Genomic DNA, 25,533 nt, shown 5'->3' on the forward strand with positions numbered 1-25,533 from the left:
GCCTGTCTTTGTTCTGTCTTTGTTTTTCCAGGAAGCTTCAATAACACAAGATTCTTTTCTCATCTCGCTGACCACTTCAGAGTACAGGCAGGAACTAACCCGCCCACTCTCGCAGCGCTTCCCGCCTGACCAACAGTCCCCCCCTCCAGCTCACCCTGGGGGTCAGCAAGACACAGATGGGTTTGTTCTGATACATTAGTCAGATTGAAATCACAAACCGGTTTCATGAATTCATATGCGGCGGGTGTGGTCACGCTTTTTAGAAGAGTAACTAATATCCGCATCAAGCCACTCTGCCGCGTTGTCCTCCCAAATTACATTTCTTCATACATGATTACATCTGATTGGCTGCACTTTTCCTTTCCATTGGGTTTGTCTGGAATTACAGTTTGTTTATCTGGCTGAAGAGCAAATTCTCCGTCCTTGGTGAAATCGGAGATGGCGTGAAACATTATTAAAGCGAAGGGGCATTTTCTCTGACAAACACATTAGTGTCGGTGGCTACATTACTTTTGGGGGGACTTTGATGATGTGGATGTGAGTGCACATGAAGAAATGGATGGCCGGAGAGAAAAAGCGGGCAGGAAGAAAAAAGATGACATGCCTGTACCTCCAGCCCCCTCACCCCCCAACTCACGCACGCTCACGCACGCATACACGCACGCACACACACACACATACACACGCTTTCATGGTGCCCGAGGCCAGTTTCGTATGCTTTTCTGGCTGTGTTAAGATGGACCAATAGATCCACATTATTGTGTGTTGATTACCCCCCACTGAGCTACTGTGTTGTTTGTGTGTGTGTGTGTGTGTGTGTGTGTGTGTGTGTGTGTGTGTGTGTGTGTGTGTGTGTGTGTGTGTGTGTGTGTGTGTGTGTGTGTGTGTGCGTTAGCATACATTTGCCCCAGGCTTCCTCTGTTGCTCTCACACACATCACATGAAGAATTTTTGCTGAAAAATAAAACCTTTTTTTCCTTCACTTTTAAGAAGTAGAATATGTGAGGTCATTTTTTGAATTAACCTTCCTCACATTTACTTTTCCAGTATTTTTAAAACTCTACTCAAACTTAACTCTCTTTATGTTCGGAAATCTTTTTATCGTTGAAGTATGTTAACGGTTCACAAATGTTCTCCTTTTTGAGAATTTCCATATGAGAAAAAAACATGTACATATTTAATCGTGTTTTTTTACAAACTTGATATAAGCATGTGCAATTCCCCAAGTAATTTTTTGTTTCCATCATTTAACATGGAGGTTCACGCGTCCTTATCGATGGAACAAGTCACCTGGGAGAGCAACAGCTGCCAGCGGTTTGAAGTGACAATTTCATCTTATTTTCTCCCATCCATGTCTCTGAAAACACACTGTGATAGACATTTATTTTGCACTTGCAATGCGGTGTGATAAAAAAAAACGACACTTTTCATGTTATATTTCAAAGCAAATCCTCATATTTTATTGTAGAATGGTTATCTAGTGCGGGTGTTGCAATTATGAATTAATTGGTAGGACATAATTTTTTGAAAAGTATTGCACAGTATGTAAGTAAGAGTGTGTGTATATATGTATATATATATATATATATATATATATACAGGTAACGTCTGACTTATGACCGGGTTCCGTTCTGACAAAACGTTTGTAAGTTGAACGGTCGTCGAAATGCATTCCAAATGGCCGACGCAAGGCTTTATACGGCAGGATAGTATACGATGTCAATCTGCACTGCTGCAACGTTTTCTATTAAATACTATTATATGCCAAAAATAGTATAACTTTTAATGTGATTTTTATCATTTTATATTTCGTATTATCGATTATTTTTATTACTGTGTCTGGACACACGTGTTCTATTAACCCAAATACACACAGATTCCCACGCATGCACGCTGTTGAAAAATCGCTCTCCCTGCTAACGGAGATTGCCCAACAAATACGATTGGACTCAGGCGGGCGCCAAAGGAAAAAAGTTCTACCAGTTGCCCTCTCTCCCGCCTTACCCCGCTCTCGACGCCGACGCGCGGCACGACCCAGTGGCCGTCTGCGGCGCAGACGCACCCGACCTGCCACCTCGCCGCCAAACAGAACAAACTGTCTCAAAGAGAAGGTGGCGGCGGCGCCGGCCTTGGGCCTGACGCGGCGTTCTCATCGCGCCGATCCCTCGTGCCCGAGCGCCGACCCGCCTCGGCTCTCGTACTGTCTGGCGTCAGGGGACCATCGACCCACGCGGCTCAGCAGACACTCCACCCTGCCGGTGCCATCACGCGATGGCTGGCTGGCCAAAATTGTGGTACGCGTTTGTTAAGAAACAGTTATTTTGTATCCTCGTTTTGTGCAATGCTGTAATATTCTTTAAGATAAATGAGGCATTATGCTGAATGTTGAGCGGATCTGATAAAACACAGCCACAACGATACATATGGTCCTTTGACAGCAATAAGAAAGAAATCTTATACAACGCCGCCTCTTTGAGACAGTTCATTCTACTTCGCGGCGAGGTGGCGGGTTAGGCGAGTTGGCGTTGCAGATGGCCCCCGGGTCAGGCCGCACATCGGCATGGGGTTACGGCCGGGGAGATGGCAACCACAGCCTTTACTGTAGCGACTCATCACGTAGTATGGATTATTTTTTTTACATGCCATTCATTGAAGGTGTGCCTTATAGTCCAGTGCGCCTTATACAGTAAAGTCTCGTTATATCTATATTCTTGGGAGTCAGAAAAAATGTCGATATAACCGTACTATCGATATGTCCGATCCTCTGCCGTACTGCATGAAGCGGGGGCAATAAATGGGGGATCTTTGATATGGCATGTCATTTTGTTATTGGGTTCATGGATTGCGTATCTAGCATGCTTTTGTACTGTAGTGAAGTGAAAAATAAACTTATGCATTAAATAAAAACATTATTTATTATTTTTATAACACACTCTTGCAATCGTCATTCTGATATGAAAAACAGTGATTATTGCAAGCGATAAAGTTATCTGAATACAACACAAATACATGGATGGAAAACAAAAACTGCAACGTTTACATTACTTACGTTGATGAAGTATTCTGTGGCACGTCAAACTATTTCGCGATGAAGGAGTTGCTTGTTGGATTGTCCTTCACAGCCACGATTGCCTTGTACGTTGTTCGGATATCACAATTCTTACGTTTCCCCGTGGTTGAAATTTGTGTCAAACAACTGTATACTGCATAAGAAGACTACAGTATTGTGACGTTCTCATCCAGGTCCGAAGTCCAACGCTTCGTATGCCGTCTTTATTTTATCCTTACTCTTCAACCACGTTGATAAAGTATTTTGCGGCACCTCGAATTCTTTTGCAATGGATGATTTGCTCCTTGTTGGATTCTCCTCAACAGCCATTATAGCCTTGTATTTCGTTCCAAGGTCACAATTCTTTGATTTCGCCATGGTTGAAAATGGTAGAAAATGGCGTCTGCTACACTGCGCAAGACACGGAAGCTGGTCACGCGAACGATACAGATTTCGATAATGGTGGTACTGTCTAGAAGCCCCTAAGCAAATAGCAATTCACCTTAAGCTGATTTTGTATCGATATAAACATAGCAAAATGGCCGGCGGGAGATGAAAAAGAGCACCGTAGTAACCAGATTATCGTAATAACCATGTATCGTACTAAACGGAACTAAATATATCATGAAAGACTGGAAATTTGCCGGGAAATGAAAATAGTATCTTAATAAGCAGTATTATCAATATAACCCATACCGATATAATGAGACTTTACTGTATATTGGAAAAGTTTAAAAATACACCATTCATTGGTGTGTGCCTTATACACAGGACCATACAATATATGTGCTCCACCTCTCGGCCAAAGTCATCCAAAATGATCTCCAGTTTACCCATGAGGATATGTGCTTTTGAAAAACACAAGGGATCTAGTCCAACTCCTGATTGATTAATTAACTGATGAAGAAGTGTGTGAGAATCCTTTTTTTTGTCTTCACTGCCTCAGGGCAAGTTGTTTATTCAACTTCTGATGTGTTGCCAATGGCGCCTGTAGGGAAACCACAAATGCAAATAAAATTGTTAGTTGAGAGCGTTACATGATAGCAAACCAGAGGAGGCAAAGAATTCAATAACTGGTATAAGTCCTTTTAACGGTATTTGTTGGCTCAGTCTTTGAGTTTCAACTGATGTTTTATTTCATCCTGATGTTATTTTACACAGTCGGCTTCCCATGCAAAAACGACTTCACACGCTCACATTTCCCCTGATCGGTTAACATTGGCCGGTTCAAAGTGGTCAACTGCTCTGCTGTGGCCGCGCAGCCTGAGGGAGAGGCCATCAACAGGTCTTAAGCCCTTTGGTGAGCTTTCATTTGGATTGTGCAAGAGGTCCGTAACTTACACTGGAATCAATGTGGCATGCCATGGGAATTGTTCTTTGCCATGTAATGCACATATCAATATTTCATGAATTAATGCATCACTCACTGTTCGTAAATAATGCACGCATGCTAATGCCTTCCATCAAATAATCAGATTTTATGTCTGTTCTTCAGCTTCACAGGAAATAGGAGATGACACCCTGGAGAAGCCATCAAAGCAGAGTTGATCACGGGTAGCCAAAAGTCTAATGTTCTCGCTCAACACACAAGAGTCATTGTGGGAATGCTGAAAATTTATTTTGTGCATTAAGCTACTCATTTTCACTATAATACTCCATTCACATTTACCCATCAAGTGAAATAAAATAATTACCTCTTTCTGTCAGGTTCAGAAATAAACCAAATCATATTTTGGATCTCAGTGATGCAGGTTCTTACAAATTGCAAAATCTACAAATACGTATTTATTTTACAGCAAAGTGTACTGACAGCGTACAAATCGAAATCGTTGGACAAAACAAGTAGTGGGCGTCAACCACTATAGCACTTGCTTTTCTGTTATGAGCTGTGTTTTCTCTATGAGTACTAAAAATTGAACAGACAGAGTAGAATTCGGCCTTGACTATCTTTACATAAAAACAATTTTCAATGGGACTTTGTAGGAAATTCTCAACATGTTGGTGTTGATGTTCGTGAATGTTTCTTGGAAATATGAAAATGTCATCATGATTGACAGAACAAAACACAGTGCACATATCCCTTTAAAAAAAAGGGGGTAAAGGGTACCTTTAACAAAGCTAAACTAGAAAACGGGTCAATTTGGACCCTAGCACAATACAAGGCTTAAATTCCAATCAAGAGTTCAATAAAACAGTTGTTATGCGGCGCGACAGCAAGCAGTTGGAAAGATGATAAAAGTTCACTCAGCGAGATCCAGGAAGGATATTTTGAGGTTTCTTTATTTGAAGTTGCAACAGGTAACACAGCTCTCCAGGCTGTCCTTTCTCCCTCTTCTTTCTCAGAAGTGGCTTCCTCAGTCTGGTTTTAAAGGTGGATCACCTGAGCCTCTGGCTAATCAGGTCCCAGTGGTTGCAATCACCTTCTCAGAGATAATTAGCGGTCGCCGACTCTACAGTTTTGTATGGGGAGAGATGTGCACCTTTCTCTCATCCAAAATCCAGAAAACACGAAATGATTTAACATTTCTTTTGGCATCATGACATCAGTACACAAGGGCCATAATCTTTGATCAAGTAATCAAATGGCACTCCTCATGATAATTCCGGCCAATGTCCGTTGCAAGCATGGTTAGCAAATTGACAAGGAGGTGAAACAGTCCACGTGGTCACATGATTTACCTGAATTATGTCCGTTGTTGTCCATTCGATAACCCAATTGACTTAGTTCGCGAGCTTTTCATCGGGCCGGTGGACACGAAATGAGCCCGAAGATCGCAGTAGAAGCACACACCGCGTTGGCAGCGTCATGTCCTATCCTCCAGGTTTGCATGAACCCCACCCAGCTACATGGGTTTGTCAATGGATTTAATGGGTTCCACATGGTTTAAAATCGAGATTGGAAGTCGCAGTCGCCACATGAGACTTGATACAACTCAAATTCCTAAAAGTTCACAATAAATTTTCTAAGTAATATGGAGATATATAGATAACAGTGTATCCTACGATGGACTGGTCACCAGTTAAGGATATCGAGCGCCTTCCGCCTCATGTCATTTGGGATGGGCTCCAGCAAGCTAAAGTAATGTTGAAAATGGATGGGTAAATGGATATACGGACGCTCCCCAACTTACGAACGATGTACCTGTACGTTCGTAAGGTGAATTTGTTCATAAGTCTATTCAGTGCTATATTTTGTATGGAATGTATGTTTAAAGGACAACTGACACCATTTTTTTGTTTTGTAAATGACATCAGAAAAACGTTGTCTAGCACCTAAAATACCCAAATTGATACTTTTAGTCAAATGCAAAACACCAATAAAAATGCCTTAAATTGTGCTAAAACTGCAAAAAATTGAGCTGCAAATTGGGCATTTTCATAAAGTCCCGCCCCCAGTTCGTGACGTCACGGCAAGACGTCTTGCATTGCTCGAGAATCAAAGCAATGGCTTCAGATTCGGAGAAGATGCTTTCTTGTTACTCATCCAGTTATGAATATGATTCAAATAGTTCTGATGAGGAAAGCATAAATGTTTGCGATCGATTAAAGAAGTTCTTCCGGGTCATTTTGAGGTGTCAGGACGCATGTGTAGCGTCCCAAAAAATGCAGAAGATGGCGCCCAAGCTCCGTTGGAAATGGGCTGATTTGTCAGCTGGGAATTTGTGTCAGCGAATATCAAATAGTTGTCTTGGTGCAACACACAACGATTCACCATCACATTATTTATGTGTTTTCCTTCTAATTTCGCCATCAACACGGATCAACACGACGTTTTCAGACCAAACAAAGTACCGCAAAATGCATTGTGTGTCGCTTTCTCGGTCAGGGGCGTTCCAGATGTGACATGACGTCAGGAATCGTCACCAACTCAAAAACAAGACTTCCTGAATATTCAGCGCGAGTCTTAAAACATAAAATACAGCTATATGCGGTGGAATCTTTGTAAAATACGCTCAGTAGAAGTCATTTGAAGTGATTTTACAAATTATGGACACAACTTGTCCGGAGGCGTCGGTTGTCCTTTAAGGCTTATATGCTGTCAGTATGTTAAGTAACCTGTATTGGTTTGTATTGAAAACCAAACATTTAATAAAAATATATGCTCTATAAAGGTATGTACATATACAACTGGAGAGAATATGACATGTTACGACAAAAATGTTCGTATGTACCGTTGTTCGTAACTCGAATGTTGGTAAATAGGGGAGCGTCTGTATATACCTATAGATAACAGACTAATTCAAGCTATTTCAAATTAAAGTATTGCATTAAGTTTCAACAATGTAATTAACACAGCTTTTCAGCATCAACACACACTTTGTCCAGACACAACATCCCCGAGTTACTGCAATATGGCCTCTGGGACCATAACAGCGGCCAAAATGCAAATCGTCTTATCTGACAGTGGTGTCAAATCCAGGTCCAGAAATGAAACCTGCCACGGTGTGTGCTTCTAATCAAGAGATTGTTTACCTGGCCGTTGAATAGAAGCATCTAACCGTCCACTTTCTAATCCTCTTATCGTCATGAGGGTTGCGCATGTGCTGGAGCCTATACCAGCTGTTTTTGGTCAGTAGACAGGGGACACCCTGAGCTGGTGGCTCACTCACATATAGACAAAGAACCGTTCGCGCTCACCATTACACCTAACAGTGGCGGTCGGTGCATTTCACACCTAGGCCTTCAGTGAAGTCCTGCTTAGTCCGACTTGAAGAAATATCCCTCGTAATACCATAATTTATGACACAACGGCTGGAGATATCATTTACAAAAGCACACGCACGCAGTACTGGGCGTGGCATCACCTTAATCGTCTCCAACACAGGCTATTTTCTGGAGCAATTACACATCAATAAATCTGCATCAGCAATTAGAACTTAAAAAACACTAAAAAATAAAAGGAAATTTAAAATCATTTGTCCACAAAGTTTTATTAAGTCCACCAAGAATATGCAATCTTTAACAAGATTTTACGCTAAATTACAAAATGTCAGTTTAATATAAGAAAAACAACAAGACGTTCACAAAATGAACTATTTGTTGAAAATAACAAATCTTTTTCATTTGTTCTTGAGAATAGGCTTACCTACATGCGACAGTGAGTTGTCCTCTCCTTCAGCCATTGTGGGTTAAAAAAGCGAGTAGATATACAGTAAAGTCTCGTTATATCGATATTCAAGGGAGTCCGAAAAAATATCGATATAACCGGGACTATCGATATATCCGACCCTGTTTGCATGTAATTTTCTCCGTGCGTGCATAGAAATAGTATTGATATAACCGGGATTATCGATATATCCGATATCGATATAACGAGACTTTACTGTACTTGGTTTTTCTGCTAAAGTTTCCGGGTCTGATCTGTTGTCAGCTAGGTTGATTTGGATGCCTCCGCTGAGGGCTGAGGTAAAGTGAGTATCCAATCATAGGACGCGTACGTCATGTTCAACGCGAGGCCCTCTAGCTGGCCTTACTGTGCCAACTCGTGATCTGATTGGCTATCGCAACTGTATATCAACTAAATGTGCCCGTTCATGTACAGCGCACAGACGCCCTCACTGTTAATTCTGAAGGCGTCGGTCAAATTTCATACAGCCTGGCGACACAAACTAGCTGAATTCTGATTGGATTAAAAACTCTGACCTAAAATTACAACACTGAAAGGAGCATAACCAAATGGATATAATATAACATCAAGAAAACAGTATGTAGAATAATTATATATATATTTAGAAAAAATACTTTTTTTAATGAAATTGACTTTTATTATAATTATGATAATGATGACTCATTATGTTAGGCCAGCAGAGAAGGCCTTGCTGGCCCTGACGGCCCACCACTGACACCTAAAGACAATTTAAAGGGTTCCGTTAACTGACCAATGTTTGTTTCTGGAATTTGGAAGGAAACCGGACTATCCAGACAGTCATGGGGAGAAGATGCCAACTCTATAGAGGCCCTCAATCCAATGACCTCTGCACTCTGAGGCATACGTGCTAACCAGATTTCTCCGTTAATATGATCAGAGAGGACCAGTGACATGCAGTCAGGTGAGGCATGTCATCATGGAAACCTGTCATGGAAATATCAAATGAAAAAATAAATTAAACAGTTATGTTTATTTAGTGATTTGTACCTTAAAGTTCTTTTCCATTTAACTTCAACATTTTTGGATTTTTTTTTTTCAAAATGGCTGAATTTTCACATTTACCATTCAAATACTAAGTAGAGACGAGCAGTGAGGCAGCAGCCGGCTGAGCCTCAACATGGATTGCGCAATCACTATGCTAACTGTGCTGGCTTGCTCTGCAGTGAGACCGCATTGCTGTCCTTCTGCATATCGCTATTAAAGCCTTCAAACACGTTCAGTATATGAACTAAATTTCTACAGTTTAGCTGGTGTATATAATGTAGAGTCACTGTACATTATAAACACTGTACTACATTTATTTTATTTTAGTTTTATCAAAACTGTGTGCATAGGTGAGGCACACAGTTCTCCTGCCTCATGACAGGGGGCGCTGATTAGAGATTCTTCTTGCGACTCCTCGGCTGCAGAATAAGAGAGTTAGTGAGAGCAAGCTACAGTAAACAGTTAGCAAGTTAAGTGCTGAAGTTGCTGAGTTGAAAGAATTTTCTAAACTGGACTTTCAATCAAAGCAGGAGACAATAATTAAAGGACGACCAACACCGGAGCTAAAAAGTTTCCTTCAGACAACGGGACATAATATTCGCTCTTTTCAGACGGACTGGTACACACGAAAAGGCTGGCTGTGTGGATGTCCAGCAAGAAACCGCCTTTTCTGCTTTTCCTCCCTTCTGTTCTCAACTTATGACAATGTCTGGACTCAAATGGGATATTGCGACCTAAAAAATTTACAACGGAGCCTCATCAAACATGAGCGGTCGACCGCGCACATCCAAAGTCAAATCGTGCTAAAAACATTTGGGATGTCCAGGATCGACTTGGCTTTGGATGAACAGCGAAGACTCAACATCAGCATCCACAATGCTAAGGTAAAGGAGAACCGGGAGATTTTAAAAGATCGCATCAATGCCACCTGCTTCCTTGCCAAACAACAGCTGGCATTTCGTGGAAATGATGAAAGTAAAGGCTCTGCTAATCGTGGCGACTATGTTGAACTACTACATGCTTTCGCTGAGAAAGATGACAGGCTTGCGAGACATTTGGAGACATCCACTGTATTTTCTGGCCTGTCAAACAGAATACAGAACGATTTAATTGAAGCAGTTGGTGATGTCATTAGAAATGACATTAAAAAGGAGATCGGCGCAGCCCCATTTGTTGCTGTAGATGAGATTGTCATTCTCAGCACTGAAAAGACTGAAAACATACAGTCGGAACAGGACTGATCAAGGATGACTTTCTTCACTGGCAGTGATCTCCATTGAGACAGAGAGATTTTTAAAACTGAAGAAAGATAAGGAAGGCTTCTACAAAGAAGGTATAGATGCCTTTCTTCAGAAGGAGCGGCGCATGGTCTTCATTTACAAGTAAAGGTAACACGATAATAACGTTTTTTTTCTTTTTTTTTCTATGCTACAGTTTGTATATATAAAGAATGCTGACATGACATTTTAAACAAAACACATTAACTGTTGCCAATCAAACGGTGAATAAGCTACTCTGTAGAGTTCATATGTTTGTAAATCTGACTATGATGACGTCAGTGCCTCACCAGCCATGAACTTCACCGCACATCACTGGAGAGGACGATAATAAATTATTAATAAACACATATGATTGAAAGTAATTTGAGCATATTTATTCTTCTAGGGATGTTTACCTGTACTGATTAATGAGTCACTCGCGTTAATCAGTAATCCAAAACAGGTCTTTGTTTCAAAAAGGTTGCTGGCACCTGCTGTGGTTATTGTTTTATCATTCAAACTCCAGTAAAATTAGCTTGAATTATGACATATTGATAGGCGCTTTTTAGGTTTTATTACATGCACCCCCCCCCCCCCCCACACACACACACACGCACACGCAGACACACGCACACACACACACACACGCACACGCAGACACACGCACACATGCACGAATGCACATCCATAAATGTCAGCCATCAGTTGATGTCACTGTTATGACCACTACGTGACGAATTGGGGTTACAATGCACAGGCTCTGTTCTCAGAGCCATCAATCATACATACAGTGACACAACTTTAAGAGACCTACACACCCAACCACGCACACACACACACACACACACACACACACACACACACACACACGCACGCACACACACACACACACACACACACACACACACACACACACACACACACACACACACACACACACACACACACACACATACATACATACATACATACATACATACACACACACACACACACACACACACACGCACAAAGTTGCATTACAGGTGTGCAAACCACAGATGCAAATGGGAATGTGCTCCACCTCTTTCAAAAGGAACAGCTTGCTCTCAGACCTCCTCCATCTAATACCCCATTTCCATCTATGCACCCTCCCCACCCCTCCAGTCCACATAAATTTCACCCTGCACCACCTCCAACATCACCACCCCTCTCCCTCTCCTACTCTCAATTAGGGCCCGCCTGGAATCATAGACATTATCTCTGCTGGCCATTTACGACTCCAAAATGCATTTGCACAATTTTCCAATTACAGTATCCGGCCTTGAAGCTCCGCTGCCTTCTGACTTTCTCATTTCCCCCTTTCACTCAAACTGCTCTTCATGTTTGACACCAGCAAAGAGTCACCTTGCCAACAGAGTTGGAGGAGAAAGGTGTGGGGATTTTTTCTTTTTTGCATTGTTGTTGGAAAGCTAATAAAAAGTTTGTCCTGATAAATGGCAGCAAGGTGAAAAAGAGGGAAATTATATTGTTTCCATATTTATGAAGAAATATTGAGTTGTTTTTATTATTTCTTTTTTTTTTTTTTTACAAATGCTTTACCCTATAGTCAAACTTAGGAAGACTTGGTAAACTTTAGCAGAATGTAGTTGTGTGATCTTTTTTTAGCCTTTAATAATAACACAGGCAAGGAAAATAATTCATGATTCTTTGTAAAAAGGGAGAAGCAAAATACTATTGAAGCAGCTGCTGGAAGCAATGCATGAATCATTTGTTCCGTAGCAGTGTGTGTATGTATGTCTATCTTTCTATCTATCCATCCATTTATTTATCTTTTTGGTTTTGTTTATTTATTTATTGCTATATGGTGTCCGTAGCCCAATCACATTCTATCCCTTTTATACGGATCCCAGCCTTGAGACCAACATTGCGAAGTTGCACGAGGGTCGCCACTTTGATCGGTACGTTTCATTTTCCCTGTAATCTAAAACTAATGAGCTTTTCATTGATACTAGGAGTTTGACACCATGTGTTTGGATTACAGAGAATTGTGCTCAAGGGTGGCCCCAGAGCTGAATGGGTTATTGTATCAATTCCGGGAAATCCAAGCCAAGACACAAACATTACTGACCACCCATCAGCGAAATAACTGACCTAAATTCTGGCTAACATCTGTGGGGGCACAAGTGGCAGATGAAGCGACAGAGAATTTCTGAATGTAAGCAGGCTCGGCTGTTTGGCGGTGATGGAAACTGAATAATAACTTGTGTGAGCGAGCAGACCTTTGAAATGTTTGAGTCTCTCTGTCGAGCTGAACAATAAAAGCAGTTGAAGCTAAAAAGCGCAGTCAAGGGCACCGGCCAGGACAGTTGTCATGTTGCATTAGATGACGCCTCACTTGGGTGACTGACCTAAACATGGGACCCCAGGGCTGCCCTAGTTTAAAGGGGTCACTCGGAGATTGGATATGTGCGTGCTAGTTGCCTAGAGAACTGCATAGCCATTTGTCCGTTGGGAATCCATTTTTTTACACATTTTTGCAACAGTCAAAGTAGCTTGGGGTGGCGGCAGGGGTGGTTACCAAGGCAACGACATTTCCCACACACAAGATGCTGGCATCGGACAAACTTAGGTCGGAGTGCTCGAGTGGGTTAAGTGAATATTCATGAAGGGCAGGGACTCATTTCAGTCTGATGATCACACATGCACGCACGCATACACACACACACACAAACTCAAAAGGAGCACAAAAGCAGGACAAGAACTTTCAACATTCCAGCAGGCACATATTCATGTCACGCCTCAATGCATTCATTCCTATCAAAAGTGTACGCTCCTAACGTACAACAGCTGAACACACATGCAAATACACGCGCACATGCATATGCACATGCACAAGCACTCACACACCATCGAACCGAACTTCCCTTGTAACGATTAAGTTTTATAATCACGGGAATAACAACATCGTGACAGTTGTTTCTGCATGCATGAGCTCAATTAGTGGCTCTTGTGTTTCGTTATGAAATAAAATTGTCTCTGGGCTAAATCTGCCATATGCAACAGAAGCAATGGCGAGAAAGAGTTCCACTTTGAGCAGATGGCTCCGAGATGCACCGACAGCTGGATGGCGTTCATGCCGACATTGTAATACACTCTAATTATTAAGCACAGCCATCATAGGATTTTTTTTCTCCTTTACATTATACTGATATCGTGAATTGATTGTAAAATGGGTGGAGCGGACTGCGTGATGAGAAGATGAAGTTGAGGGCAGCCAGTCCGTCTGAACATTTGGCACAGAGACAGCAGATTCTATTTCCATGCCAATCTGCAATGTCTCTCGCGCAATCAGACTTGACCTTCCCAGGCTGACGACTCTTGAGGCCCGGCTTGAGATTTTAAACCTCAAACATGATAAATTGCAGCAGCATCACCCAAGCATACACAATGGGAAAAATATTTGTGCATTCTGCAAGATACAATGCATGCACGCTCAAAAAAGTCCCTTATAATTTAGTGTAAAGGAGTGATACAAAGGATTGAAGAGACCAGATTGTCTTTAGAGAGCCAACCCTCTGCGCAGATGGCTCTGTTTTTCATCTTGGCTCTCACGAGATCTCATTCCCGAGCTCTGTTCGGCAATTTCACTGTTTTTTTTCACCATTTGAGTTTGTTTCGATAAAACAACAGTTTTACAAAACAAATAACAACCAAAAGTAATTACTCTCAGGGCTGTTTTCTTTTTGGTCTTATTCTCTCTTTTTTTTTTTAAGGCTCCCCCCTGCCCATCTTTATGTCGGACAGAACTTGAGCCAATCAAGATTTGGGTATACCCAGCCCCCGACCCATCAATCCAGCCCTCAGTGTGTTTGAAGGTAGACTGAAATAGACCTTAACAATTCTTCAAATGAAAGTGACTCTGGGCCCTCTGGTTAATTGACCACCTTTAATGAGTGTCAAACTGTGCCGGTCATTAGATTGGGGGTTGCTGCTCGGGGTCACCCCTGGGGTGAGTCAACAAAAAAAGAAAAGAAAAGATGATAAAAATGAAAGCTGTTGAAAAAAGAAGCCCAAAATAATTTGCTGTCATGAGCTCTGCCTGCAGTGTGACTGATGGTGTGGCGAGATTTGTTCATGTGCGCTGCCTCGGGGCAGCACCTGTCCTGCTAAGTATCCCCGACATGCCGGTCGGGGGTATTCTTTCATATCTACCACATCCACATTTGCCCTACTTCATCATTCCACCAGCTTCATTAGTTTTTCTGCCTCTGCAGCAGCTGGCCGCTTCTCGACAAAATAAATCTAATAAACAAGTCAGGGGAAATAGAAAAAGCTCCAGTCGTTTGCAGGACCCTGCTGGGCCTTCTGTCATTTTCCATCTCCCCCTCAGTCCCCTGATTTTAAAACCAGAGGCGGTAAATGAGTGGCATCATTGAGTCTGTCATCGCTGATGAGATTTTTACTTTGTGATGATCGCGGCTCGCTCCGGAGAGGCGCGCATTTACGGCCTCATTTCCAAAGCATATTGCAAACAAACACAATGTCCTTGTCCCTGGATTTGGTGTTCCGTACAAAAGCTCCTCAAGGGTACAAGCTCACTCGCTCATACGTGTGCCGGTATGTGCGCGCACCTAAAGCTGCTGTGTTATTGCATTGAAATAGAGCCCAGCGTTCATTTCCTTGGGGTATTGATTTAATCAACAGCGTATCATGTTGGGGCCCGTATCATTTGATGAAACGCATACTGAAGGCGGCCAAAAGAAGCGATCCATCACCATTTAGTCGGACAGGCCTATGTAGTCTAAACACGGAACCATTACGCATGGTTTAACATGGACACTTTGACCTCTGGGAGGTGACAAGGTCAATGATATCATTAGACAGGAGTCAGTCTGTGTGCTGGAGTGAGACTAATTGCTATCAGACCTCAATCACGGTTAATAACTTCTTAGATTTGCTTCAATACTCATACCATCCAACTTTGACTATGCAGGCAGATTTGTTGTTGCTTCCGCGGCGACACTCGAGAAGATGGTAAGCGGTTTGGTGTTCTGTGCTAGCTTGGCGGATCTCTTTATCCTAAGGCCCTGTTAATCTATTCAAAGGTGGCTAAGCTTACAAAACAGCTCCAGGGTGATTTCCCACACACAGATAAAGCCCACACTTGAAAATCACTTTCAAAGCAGCGCTCCTCTCAAGATGCTTTGAAGCCCAGAAGAAGAGCTTGAGAAAAAAAAATACAAAAAGCGGCACATGGGATCCAGACATCTCTTGGGTTGGACAGAAATATTAAGACTTAGTTATCTCTCCTTGGCTCCTGATTCCGTGCTTCCATCTCTAAACTCAGTCAAGTGACACTAACCTGGAGGCGCCACACACACACACACACACACACACACACACACACACAAACACACGCACACACACACACACATTCAGCCATTGGCCATCATGGCTTTGTCAGCAACCTCACTGGACCATGAACACAGACAGAGCACTTCGGAATGTCAGCGGGGTCAGTATTGACTTGGGGCTCAAATGGATGGAGATGAACGCATGCAAGAAAACTCAAACACGCACACACACAAGAGCAGAGGAAACTTGATCCAATGACACGAGAGCCGCCCCAGTGTGCAGCTAACCGCCTTATCTCGCTCTGGCCGCGCTCGTCTTTCCTCTCAACATTCTTTTCGGTATTTGGCCGAGACCTTTTCTTTTTCTGTGGCCTTTTCAAAGACTTGCTTAATAAAGGGATTCTTCCAGACAGCGTGTCCACGTTGGCCCTCTCAACTTCTTTCCCCTGTGTATCGCATTCTCTCTGCACCAACTTGATCCCCCATCTCCACACACAGACACACAAACCACTTTAATTTGCTCCCACTATCCCATCCCAGGACTGAAGAACATTGCCACCTGCATTGCAGGATTTTGTGCGCGTCCAAAATCGAGCCCTCACAGCGTGAGGTTAGACTAATGAGAACCGCGATTGTTTCTTTTGGAATGGAACGAGAACATCTTAGTTTGAAGAGACAGGTGAAGTGTTCCCGGATACACAGGTGGGCGGATCGCCATCATCTTGCATCTGTGGAGGGTTGCCCAGCGGCCTCAAAAAAGCGGCGCAGTAATCTCTCATGGGATCACTGTGACTATAAGTGATCACACTTCAGAAAGCAATTGCACCCTGCTACCTACACATATGCTCTTTGCTGAAATGATCTGTGGATTTCTTGTTTTCCCTTTCTCTGTTCTCCTACGTGAATACAATCAGCACAATACCTACGCAGCTTTTGAACTAATCAGCTCTGACAGGTGGAACAAAACCATTTAATACAGGGCTGATTTCACATCTGAGCAGTCCGTCATTTACATAAGCCTTGACAGTCTGCTCACTGAGCTGCAACAGGCATGTGGTGCGCCCAGAGAGACCGGAAGGCTGTTCCAAATATTCTACCTCTGACCTCATCAACGAGAAGGTTTTGCATGCTCCAGTACATGCAAAGACTCATTAGGGTACACGTGTGTGTGTGTGTGTGTCTCAGGACATGCTCACTCTGCTTACATCAAAGGCGTAGTGTATAAGCAGGAATGTGTAAAGGTCTTGAGACGCTTGATTTCTTGTGGTCCTTGATAAGGCAGTGAGCCAATCATAAAACATGCCTCATCACAAGGTAACAGAAACACATGCTGAGATCTCATGATGAGAAAGACAATAATAACAATGAGCATATTCCAATGTCAACAACTACCATTTTACTCTCATCATGGGAAAGATATGATGCCAAATGGAAGGGTTTTAGTTTACAAAGATGGCCTGTTCTTCATGATATTATTTTTGTACTAGACTTTTTTCTAATTCATTAGTTAACTACAATGTTCAACATTTGAGGCAACATTTTCCACCAACAAAATGGAAATTGACAACATCCAAAAATCTTTTATTTATTAACTGTGCACAAGCAATTTCAATCTTATTCACTCCATAGTTTAATAAGGCCACCCTTACACTCATACGAGAGAATAAAATATATCTCATTTTGAAGAAGCATGATAAAGTGTAGTAGACAGAAGTGTAGAGTGTCACTTAGGGATGATGTGTGATAGACACATGAGTGATATACTGACGAATATTCAAAGGTGAATCCTTCTCTCCGTCTTAATTATTGATGTTGTCTAGTTGCCTTTGCCATGTTGTTCTTAAGAAGCCTGGATGGAAAGATGTATGCTACTTGTGTTGCAATTTCCCACTGCAATATGTTCTATTTTTGAATCATGGTTATCGTCACATTACACTGACATCTCACAACATTGACGCTTTTTATCTTGTGTGCCTTTGGCATATTCCAATTTTAAGGTTCTACTGTCTAATGGCCCTCCAAAAGTACAGTAACAGTGAGGCTATAACATACAACCATTTGGAATGTCCCAAAGTAGAAAAAACAGATGCAGTTGATGACAAAAACATTGTGAGAGCTGTCAAGGAGGCTCAAAAACTTTGAGCTGCTGAGATGAAGCGTAAAATCCGGCAAGTGCCATTGAGAACTACATTTTGCTATGCCTACTGGCAGATTGCCTTTACTGGTATTTTTCAATGCTATAATAATAATAATAATAATAATAATAATAATAATAATAATAATAATAATAATAATAATAAAAATAATAATAATAATCATACATTTCATTTATAAGCACCTTTCAAAACTCTCAAGGACACTTTACAGCAGGGGTCGGGAACCTTTTTGACTAAGAGAGCCATAAAAGTAAAATATTTAGAAATGTTTTTCAGCGAGAGCCACACGCACGCGCGTGCGCACATACAAACGCTCGCGTGCGCGCGCACACACACACGCGCACGCGCGGCCACTTTTCAACAAAATATCAGAATGTATTATTTAAAATAACTTTGTGATAGTACTCACCGTTAACATGGATGGTTTTCCGTTCCTCGTGTTTGGTAAAAATCCAGGAAAACGATCGGAATGAAATTCAATTTGCCGGTCCAGAGGCGAAGTTACTGCTAGCTAGCCTGCACACGGCTCATAAGCTTCCACACTTGCTATCTGCAATCTACATCTCGCAGAAGTATGTCGATGCTAACGTTAACATGGGGCTTGTTAAAATGTCACTGACATTCGACTGTTTCATCGATGGTATTGTTTCATTGCAAATTAGAATCAGAACATTTTCGCTCCTCTAATTCTCCGGTGCATTCAGGCTGAAGTGCACAAGTTGGGCTCATTTAAAGCGGCGTTTACCTGTTTCAACATGACGGCCACTATCATCCAATCAACATGGCGCTTTCGGCCATTCTCGGTCAGTGTCATCCAATCAAAATTGCGCTTTCCGCCAACTGCAGCCCCAACGGGAAATGAACGACGAAAAAAACGACAATATGTATTATAATATGTAATGTTTATCGGCGAGCCATATGCAATCATCAAAAGAGCCATATATGGCTCGCGAGCCACAAGTTCCCGACCCCTGCTTTACAGGCACATGATTATAGTTGTACATGACCGAACCATGCAAAATTAAATAAAAAAAGAAAAAGTTGATCTGGTTCTGTGTGTGGTGGGCAAGACAAAATATACAGCACAATATAAAACAAACTGTAGGCAAATATCTTAACCGAAATATATTTTCTTATTTCTGTCATTCTTCATTGGAAGTCCACAGCCTCAAGGCTCAGGGTGACTATCTGTTTCAGAATATTTGCTCTTCATATACTAGAAGGAATCTACTCAATTTTGTCCTTGTGTAAATACAGACACTCCCCAATTTATGAACATTTGAGTTACGAATAACGGTACACACGAACATTTTTGCGAATAAGTTCGGACAGACATGCTGTAAATTAGATGTTTCAAGGGTTACATGTTTACGCGACGGACACCAAGGCTGACCAATCAGCGTGGCTATGCTGAAGTGTTGCCAACGAGTTCAGGCTCCGCCCACCGACCTCGTTTACGATTAGCTGTGTAGAGTATGTGAGCGGGGAGGAAATCCCTCTTCCCAGTTGACGCTGCAGGAGGATGCGATGCAAAACAAAAAGTCCTGGCTTACTGAAGACCCAAGGATATGTCGTTGTACTTACTACAGTAGGTGTGAATTTATTTTACAACTGTCAGAGCGTCTGTGTTTTATACTTCTCGGTTCAATGTTTGACTTAAACATACAAAATATATCACTAAAGCAACTTACGACAAAATTCACCTTACGACCAACCACTCGGAAAGTATCTCGTTCGTAAGGTGGGGATCGTCTGAACTGAATATGAACTTTGGAATCTCATCGTGTTTTCATGCATTAAAAAATAATTTGCTATTTTGTCTTGTACATTTGTTATGAGTATGTAACAAAAGTGTCATGGAAGGCAATATCAATGTCTGGCAGTTTTTTTTTTTTCATAGGATTCTCATAAAGACAGTGATCAAGAGCTAGATGTAGCAATCCTAACAAAGCTAATTGAATGATGGCCTTTTGCACAGTACTGCTCACGTGCCCGCACATGCGCACACACACACACACACACACGCACACGCACACACACACACACACACACACACACACACACACACACATACACACACACGCACCCACGCACGCACGCACAAGCACACACAAACACACAGACACACACATTCTAGTGTCCTGCGGTTAGCAGTGAGAGGAAGCAGCGGTGCATCTCTCTGCTGACTTGATGTCTTTTAACAGTTTGGCTCCAGGACCAGGGCTTGGCCGGAGCTGAGCTGAAGCCAAAACTGGGCCTGATCATCTGTGACGGGAAAAAAAGCCTGGGGCAGAATCTGGAGTGTGTGTGCGCAATGTCCTTTCTCTCACTCAACTTCTTTCATTTTCTCTATTTCAGTCTCTCTGTAGTCACGTGTGTGTGCAAGCAGTGTGTGCAGATGTATGTGGGAGAGCCTACTAGCTGGCAGAAGCCAGAGGGGATGGAAACACCAGCAGACTGAATTTCACCAGTCGAAGCCCTTGATGGAGGCATTAAAGTGACAATAGAATATTTACGGCACACACAGTTGATCCACTGTAATCTGTAGCGCATTAATATCACACAAAAGCGCACTGCTAGCCCACGGCAGGGCGTCGTTGGGGAAATTCGTCGGTCGTTCAGCCGTGCCGCTGACACACATTTACAGGCACGTGTCGTTGAAAGACCTAACTGGTAGTGACTTCAAGGCAGACATGGAAGGATTAGTGCAGAGCACAGGACAAGCAAGAGTGGCAAAATAACCGCTGCTATGCTTGAGTAAGTTCCTCTCTGGGGTGAGAAGAATAGATTCCTGCAGCCCGCCGTGCAGCGCCACCTCTCAGGTGGCCCCGGACCAAGCTGGGTCACCTTGTCTTTTAATTTCACGAGAGGTGCGATTTATGAGCGCGGGGGATTAGAGGTATGACTTTGTTTTTCTGTGTGTGTGCGCGTGTTTGTGTGCGCTCATGTATATTTGGAAAGTTCATAGCCTCAGGGCTCAGGGTGACTCCTCCCATCAAGGGGTCATAGATAAATCTGCATCCAATCACGCCAACACGCCTTTGGGTTTGCTAACTTTCTATTCCAAACCGCCATCCTCGGCTTTCACAGCGAGTTAGATCACAGCTCACATGGAAGACAGACCTCTTTCGTCCTGTCTCGCTTTCCCAGTGCAAAGGCAACACATGTTTAGAAAACCAGTGTGCTACGAAAAGGTCAAAACACTATGCAGTACACAGTTTTGGGTTTGTTTGGTAAAGTATAGACCACCTTGTAATCCTCCTGATTATGGGCTTTTTTCCTGAGCTCCGCACTGCTGTTTAAATATTTCATATCATTCATAATTCACCAGCTCTGGAAAGTTAAGTGCACTTATAAAGGTTGTAATTTGAGGGAAGAAACAAGGGGAGGCCTGCGCGGCGACGGTGATAGATTGAAGCATTGCGGATTAGAAATCTACAAATGAGAGTTACATGCGTTCGAGACGAAATGGAGATGGACATATTACGTGCAGCTCTACAATCTGGTTCACCAGAGAGATGCAATACATTGATGTGTAATTCATTAAGGAGTTTGGTTTTTATCAAATAAAGCACATTCTTTATATTTGGCACAGTATGTTAGGATTTTATGAAAAAAAAAAAAACTATGCAGTCTTTCTGCAGCTGTGAATTGAAGTACGTGCTGCAGACAGAAAGCTCGACAGATGGACATTATTGACTCCATGTGGGAAAATGTTGAGGTTAGAACTGATGACTGGAGAGTCATTCTTTGAACACAAACAAGAAAAAGACACAAAAAAATAAGTAAATAGCAAAACAGCAACTTTAAAACATCACGGTAGACAAAGGATACAGCGTGTAAGAGGCAAATTCTATTTTGGGAATGTCGATTTATTCTGACAATCTATTTATTTTGAAAATACGTCAAAAAACATAATATTGTGAAAAAGTAAATATTTTTCCCACAATTATCAAATACTAATTTATGGATATTCTAATGAGGTATCATTAAGCAATAGTGAGGCAGCATCATAATCTTGTATTTCCCCTCCTCGCCCATCATTGTATAAGATACAGTAAAAATTAGATCATGAGGGTTGGTAACTCGAGATAAAACATGCCCTTAGTTGACTTGTTGCTTTGTTAAAATAGGTGGTGCAAGTTCAAGCGAATATGCACCAAATTATTCATTTATAATCATGGGTGCAGAGAAGTGACGCACAGATGTGCAAGAGTGCAAAAATTGTTGCCATGTGAGAAAATGAAAAGATTGTCAAGGGGGGGGGGGGTTAGGTGGCCCTAACCTCACTTGCGTCAATGTGTTCTTTTGGAAAGCAGTCAATTGGATTGTTTTAATGACAATTTGTACATTCAAATTGAAAGTGATTCAAAGTAAGGAATCACAATAAGTCATATTTCACATTGTATGAACATACGCTAAAATGACATTTTTTTTCCCTACAGATTCAAAGCGCGCAGAGATTGCACAGAGCTCAAACTTATCGTCAGGACTTCAGAATCACAACTTTAGCAAATTCACATCTTCTCACCATCTTGCAGCAAATACAAATGCTGCTGACATGAGGACCACGCTTGGTGTGTGATTTGGTTTAATTTTTGGCATGGATAAAACAGTTGCAAGAATGGCCCGAAAAGTCGCGAAATAAAGCAACAAAATTGCTAAATTGAAGACAGATTGTCACTCTTGTTGGCTCATACTTGACATGTCATTCTGACTCTGCGAGGGGCGCTCAGAGACTGCGCATGGGGTCTACCGTGCCCAGTTGTGGTGTAAGTCTTTATGTTCATCCGTGAGATGGTTTGGGAGGAGAGAAAATGCACAGCGAACAACCCGAGGCGCTCAACGCAACCACGCAAAATCTGTTGCGGCCACCGTTTCAAATGCTGATTTACTCCAACAGCATATTGATCTTGTATACCAAAAAAAGACAGATGAATAATGCAGCTAATTCGAGTGCAACACACAGAGAAAGAATAATTGTTGAGGCTCAACTTCAATGGTAAGTAAGCTTTATTTATATAGCACTTTTGACAGGTAAAACCACAAAGTGCTTCATAAATTTTAAAACAGTCCTAAAAAACATAGAACATAACAGTAAATCAAACGCCTGTTTATATAAAAAAAAGTATTTAAATGATTTTTAAAAGTTTCAAAAAGCTCTGTCACCTCTAGTTTTAAATCAGGTACGGGGGACAACCAGCAACCGTTGGTCAGATGATCTCAGACTGCGGGTGGGGGAATAAAACTGGATAAAATCAGACAGATAAGAGGGAGCTTGTCCATGCAAAGATCTGAAAGTGAGAACTAAGATCTTAAAATGGGTTCTAAAATGTACAGGTAAGTATTGCAGTGAGGCCAGCACAGGGGTGATGTGTGGCCTCTTGCTAGTTTGGGTTAAGAGTCTTGCAGCAGAGTTCTGGATAACCCGGAGACGCTCCATGTCATTCTTATTAAAACACGTAAAAAGGCTGTTACAATAATCTAGGGGAAGTTCACCCCTTGATACCAGTGACCTAATTTTTGAAACGTTCCTCAAGTGGAAGAAACTGTTTTTGCCACAAACTTTGCATTTAGATTCATGGACATTGCTGAATCAAAACCAACACCTAAATTCCTGATATTAGGCTGGAGACAGACGAGCATAGAACAGTGTTCTATGTTTGTCTGTCCAGCCGCCGCAGTAGTACTGCTTGCTAGCCTGCACAGTGCTCATTAGCTTGCACGCTTGCTTTCTGCTGTCTCTCACAAAAGTATATTGATGCTAACGTTAGCATGGGGCTTGTCAAAGTGCCACTGATATTCAACTGTTTCATTCATGGCATTGTTTCATTGCAAATTAGAATCACGGAAGAACCTTTTTTCTCCACAAAGGCGAATCCTTCGGTCCATTCAACCTGAAGTGTACGGTACTCGTCACTTTTTTACTCGTCAGGTTTATTTAAAAGGGGGTGTTTACCTGTTTCGACATCAACGGCCACCTAGGTCAATCATCCAATCAAAATTGCTCTTTGAACATTGTACCAACATGTACCAAACCATGGAGAAGTTGGACCTTAGTTACAGAACTGTGATGTTCTGAAAGACGCATTCAAGCCCAACAGTCTCATTGACTTCTAAGCCGCCCTCCCAAATGACACATATCCAAACATCAAAAAACATGCAATGAAAATGTCCACAATTTTTGGCAGCACGTATATCTGCGAGGAAAGCTTTTCTCGCATGAAACTGCTGAAATCTCCGATGAGATCAAGATTGACAGATGAACATTTGCATCAGTGCTTGAAACTGGCTGTAACTAGAATGGAACCTGATATTCAACTTCTCACCAGCCAGATGCAGACCCACAGTTCACACTGATGAACATACAAAGGTAAGCTCACTTTTCTGACTTGAATGGTTCATTCTGAGCATGAACAAATATAATCATAATAATATCTACTGGGATAAAATCCATCCTTACAGCCATACTGGTAGTGAAATATATTGTGCTGTGTAGGTGCTGTATCACTTAGTTCACTTTCTCAACCTGCTTCCTTTGTGGTTTTCACAGGGAAGTTGATGAGAGAGAGAGCTGCAAACAGCGGTGTCTACAAGCCTACTGGAACCTACAAAAGGATTATAAGGAAGGAACACAACAACTTTAAGAGACTGCTCATATGTGTCAGAGAGATTCTGCTCTGACAATTGAGCTGAACTTTTATCTGTTAAGATTGTGCATTGCACAACAGAAAGTTAATGTTCCATGGCTTTTTTTTCTATGAAGAACCCAGAGAGAGTTATTTAGTTATTTATTTCATATCGTGTTATCTATTTCCTGTTTTTTCTATGAAGAACTCAGAGAGGGTTATTTAGTTATTATTTATTTCATTAATAGTGTTATTATTTGTCTCCTGACTTATTTCTGTAAAGAACCTGAAAAGGGTTATTTGGTTATGTGTGGCTTTCTGGAAAACAATACATTTTTTTAAGCTCCCCTACGATCGTCACCTTTTTTTCTGTTACAAACTGACACCGGCCCCCCATCAGAGAAGGGAAAAGTTATGTGACCCTCACAGGAAAATGTTTGGGCATGAGCATGACCAGGACTGTGTGGTGATCATCATCGGCTGACATTAGGATGTCACTGGACACTTTCAGTAATGCTGACTCAGTAGAGTGTTTGTGTCGAAAACCGGATTGAAATGTAACTGCGAATGACCAGGAGGAACCTGAATGGTGTCTGACTGCATTGGGACTGAAACAAAGTGAGGAAGCATACCGATCCAGTGAAACGTTGGAAATATAAGTGTAGTGGGCACTATGGCACAGTGGAGGCGTGGAGATTGACCCACAATGTATGACACATGAAAGAGTCCAGCCTGCTGTCTGCTGTCCTTCATTAAAACCTGCCCGGGATGCAGATGGCTATACTTACCTTTAATGGAGCTGATAATTAGCTCCGCCATTCGACATTCTCCTGATGTAAACACACTGCCACTCACACACACAGAGACACGCACGCACACACGCGCACGCCCTACATATTTCTTTTTTTTTGTACATGGAAGGGAATCATTATCAGAGATAATTTGAACACAATTTTGAGGCTCACCTATTA

At 42.0% G+C, this 25,533-nt stretch overlaps 1 protein-coding gene across 1 annotated transcript in view; it reads right to left on the bottom strand.

Annotated features, from left to right (window-relative positions):
- Positions 1-3,118: 3,118 nt before the first annotated feature.
- LOC148901651 (progesterone receptor-like) overlaps positions 3,119-25,533 on the bottom strand; it is a 59,450-nt gene continuing 37,035 nt past the window's right edge. The window contains exon 9 of the mRNA XM_088989557.1: positions 3,119-4,037. Within this exon, the coding sequence (XP_088845683.1) occupies positions 3,984-4,037 (54 nt within the window). The 3' untranslated portion in view covers positions 3,119-3,983. The remainder of the gene's footprint in view (positions 4,038-25,533) is intronic.

This window comes from Hippocampus bargibanti, linkage group LG02, assembly GCF_051943395.1.
Source record: "Hippocampus bargibanti isolate YZ-2025 linkage group LG02, ASM5194339v1, whole genome shotgun sequence".
Lineage (NCBI taxonomy): Eukaryota > Metazoa > Chordata > Actinopteri > Syngnathiformes > Syngnathidae > Hippocampus > Hippocampus bargibanti.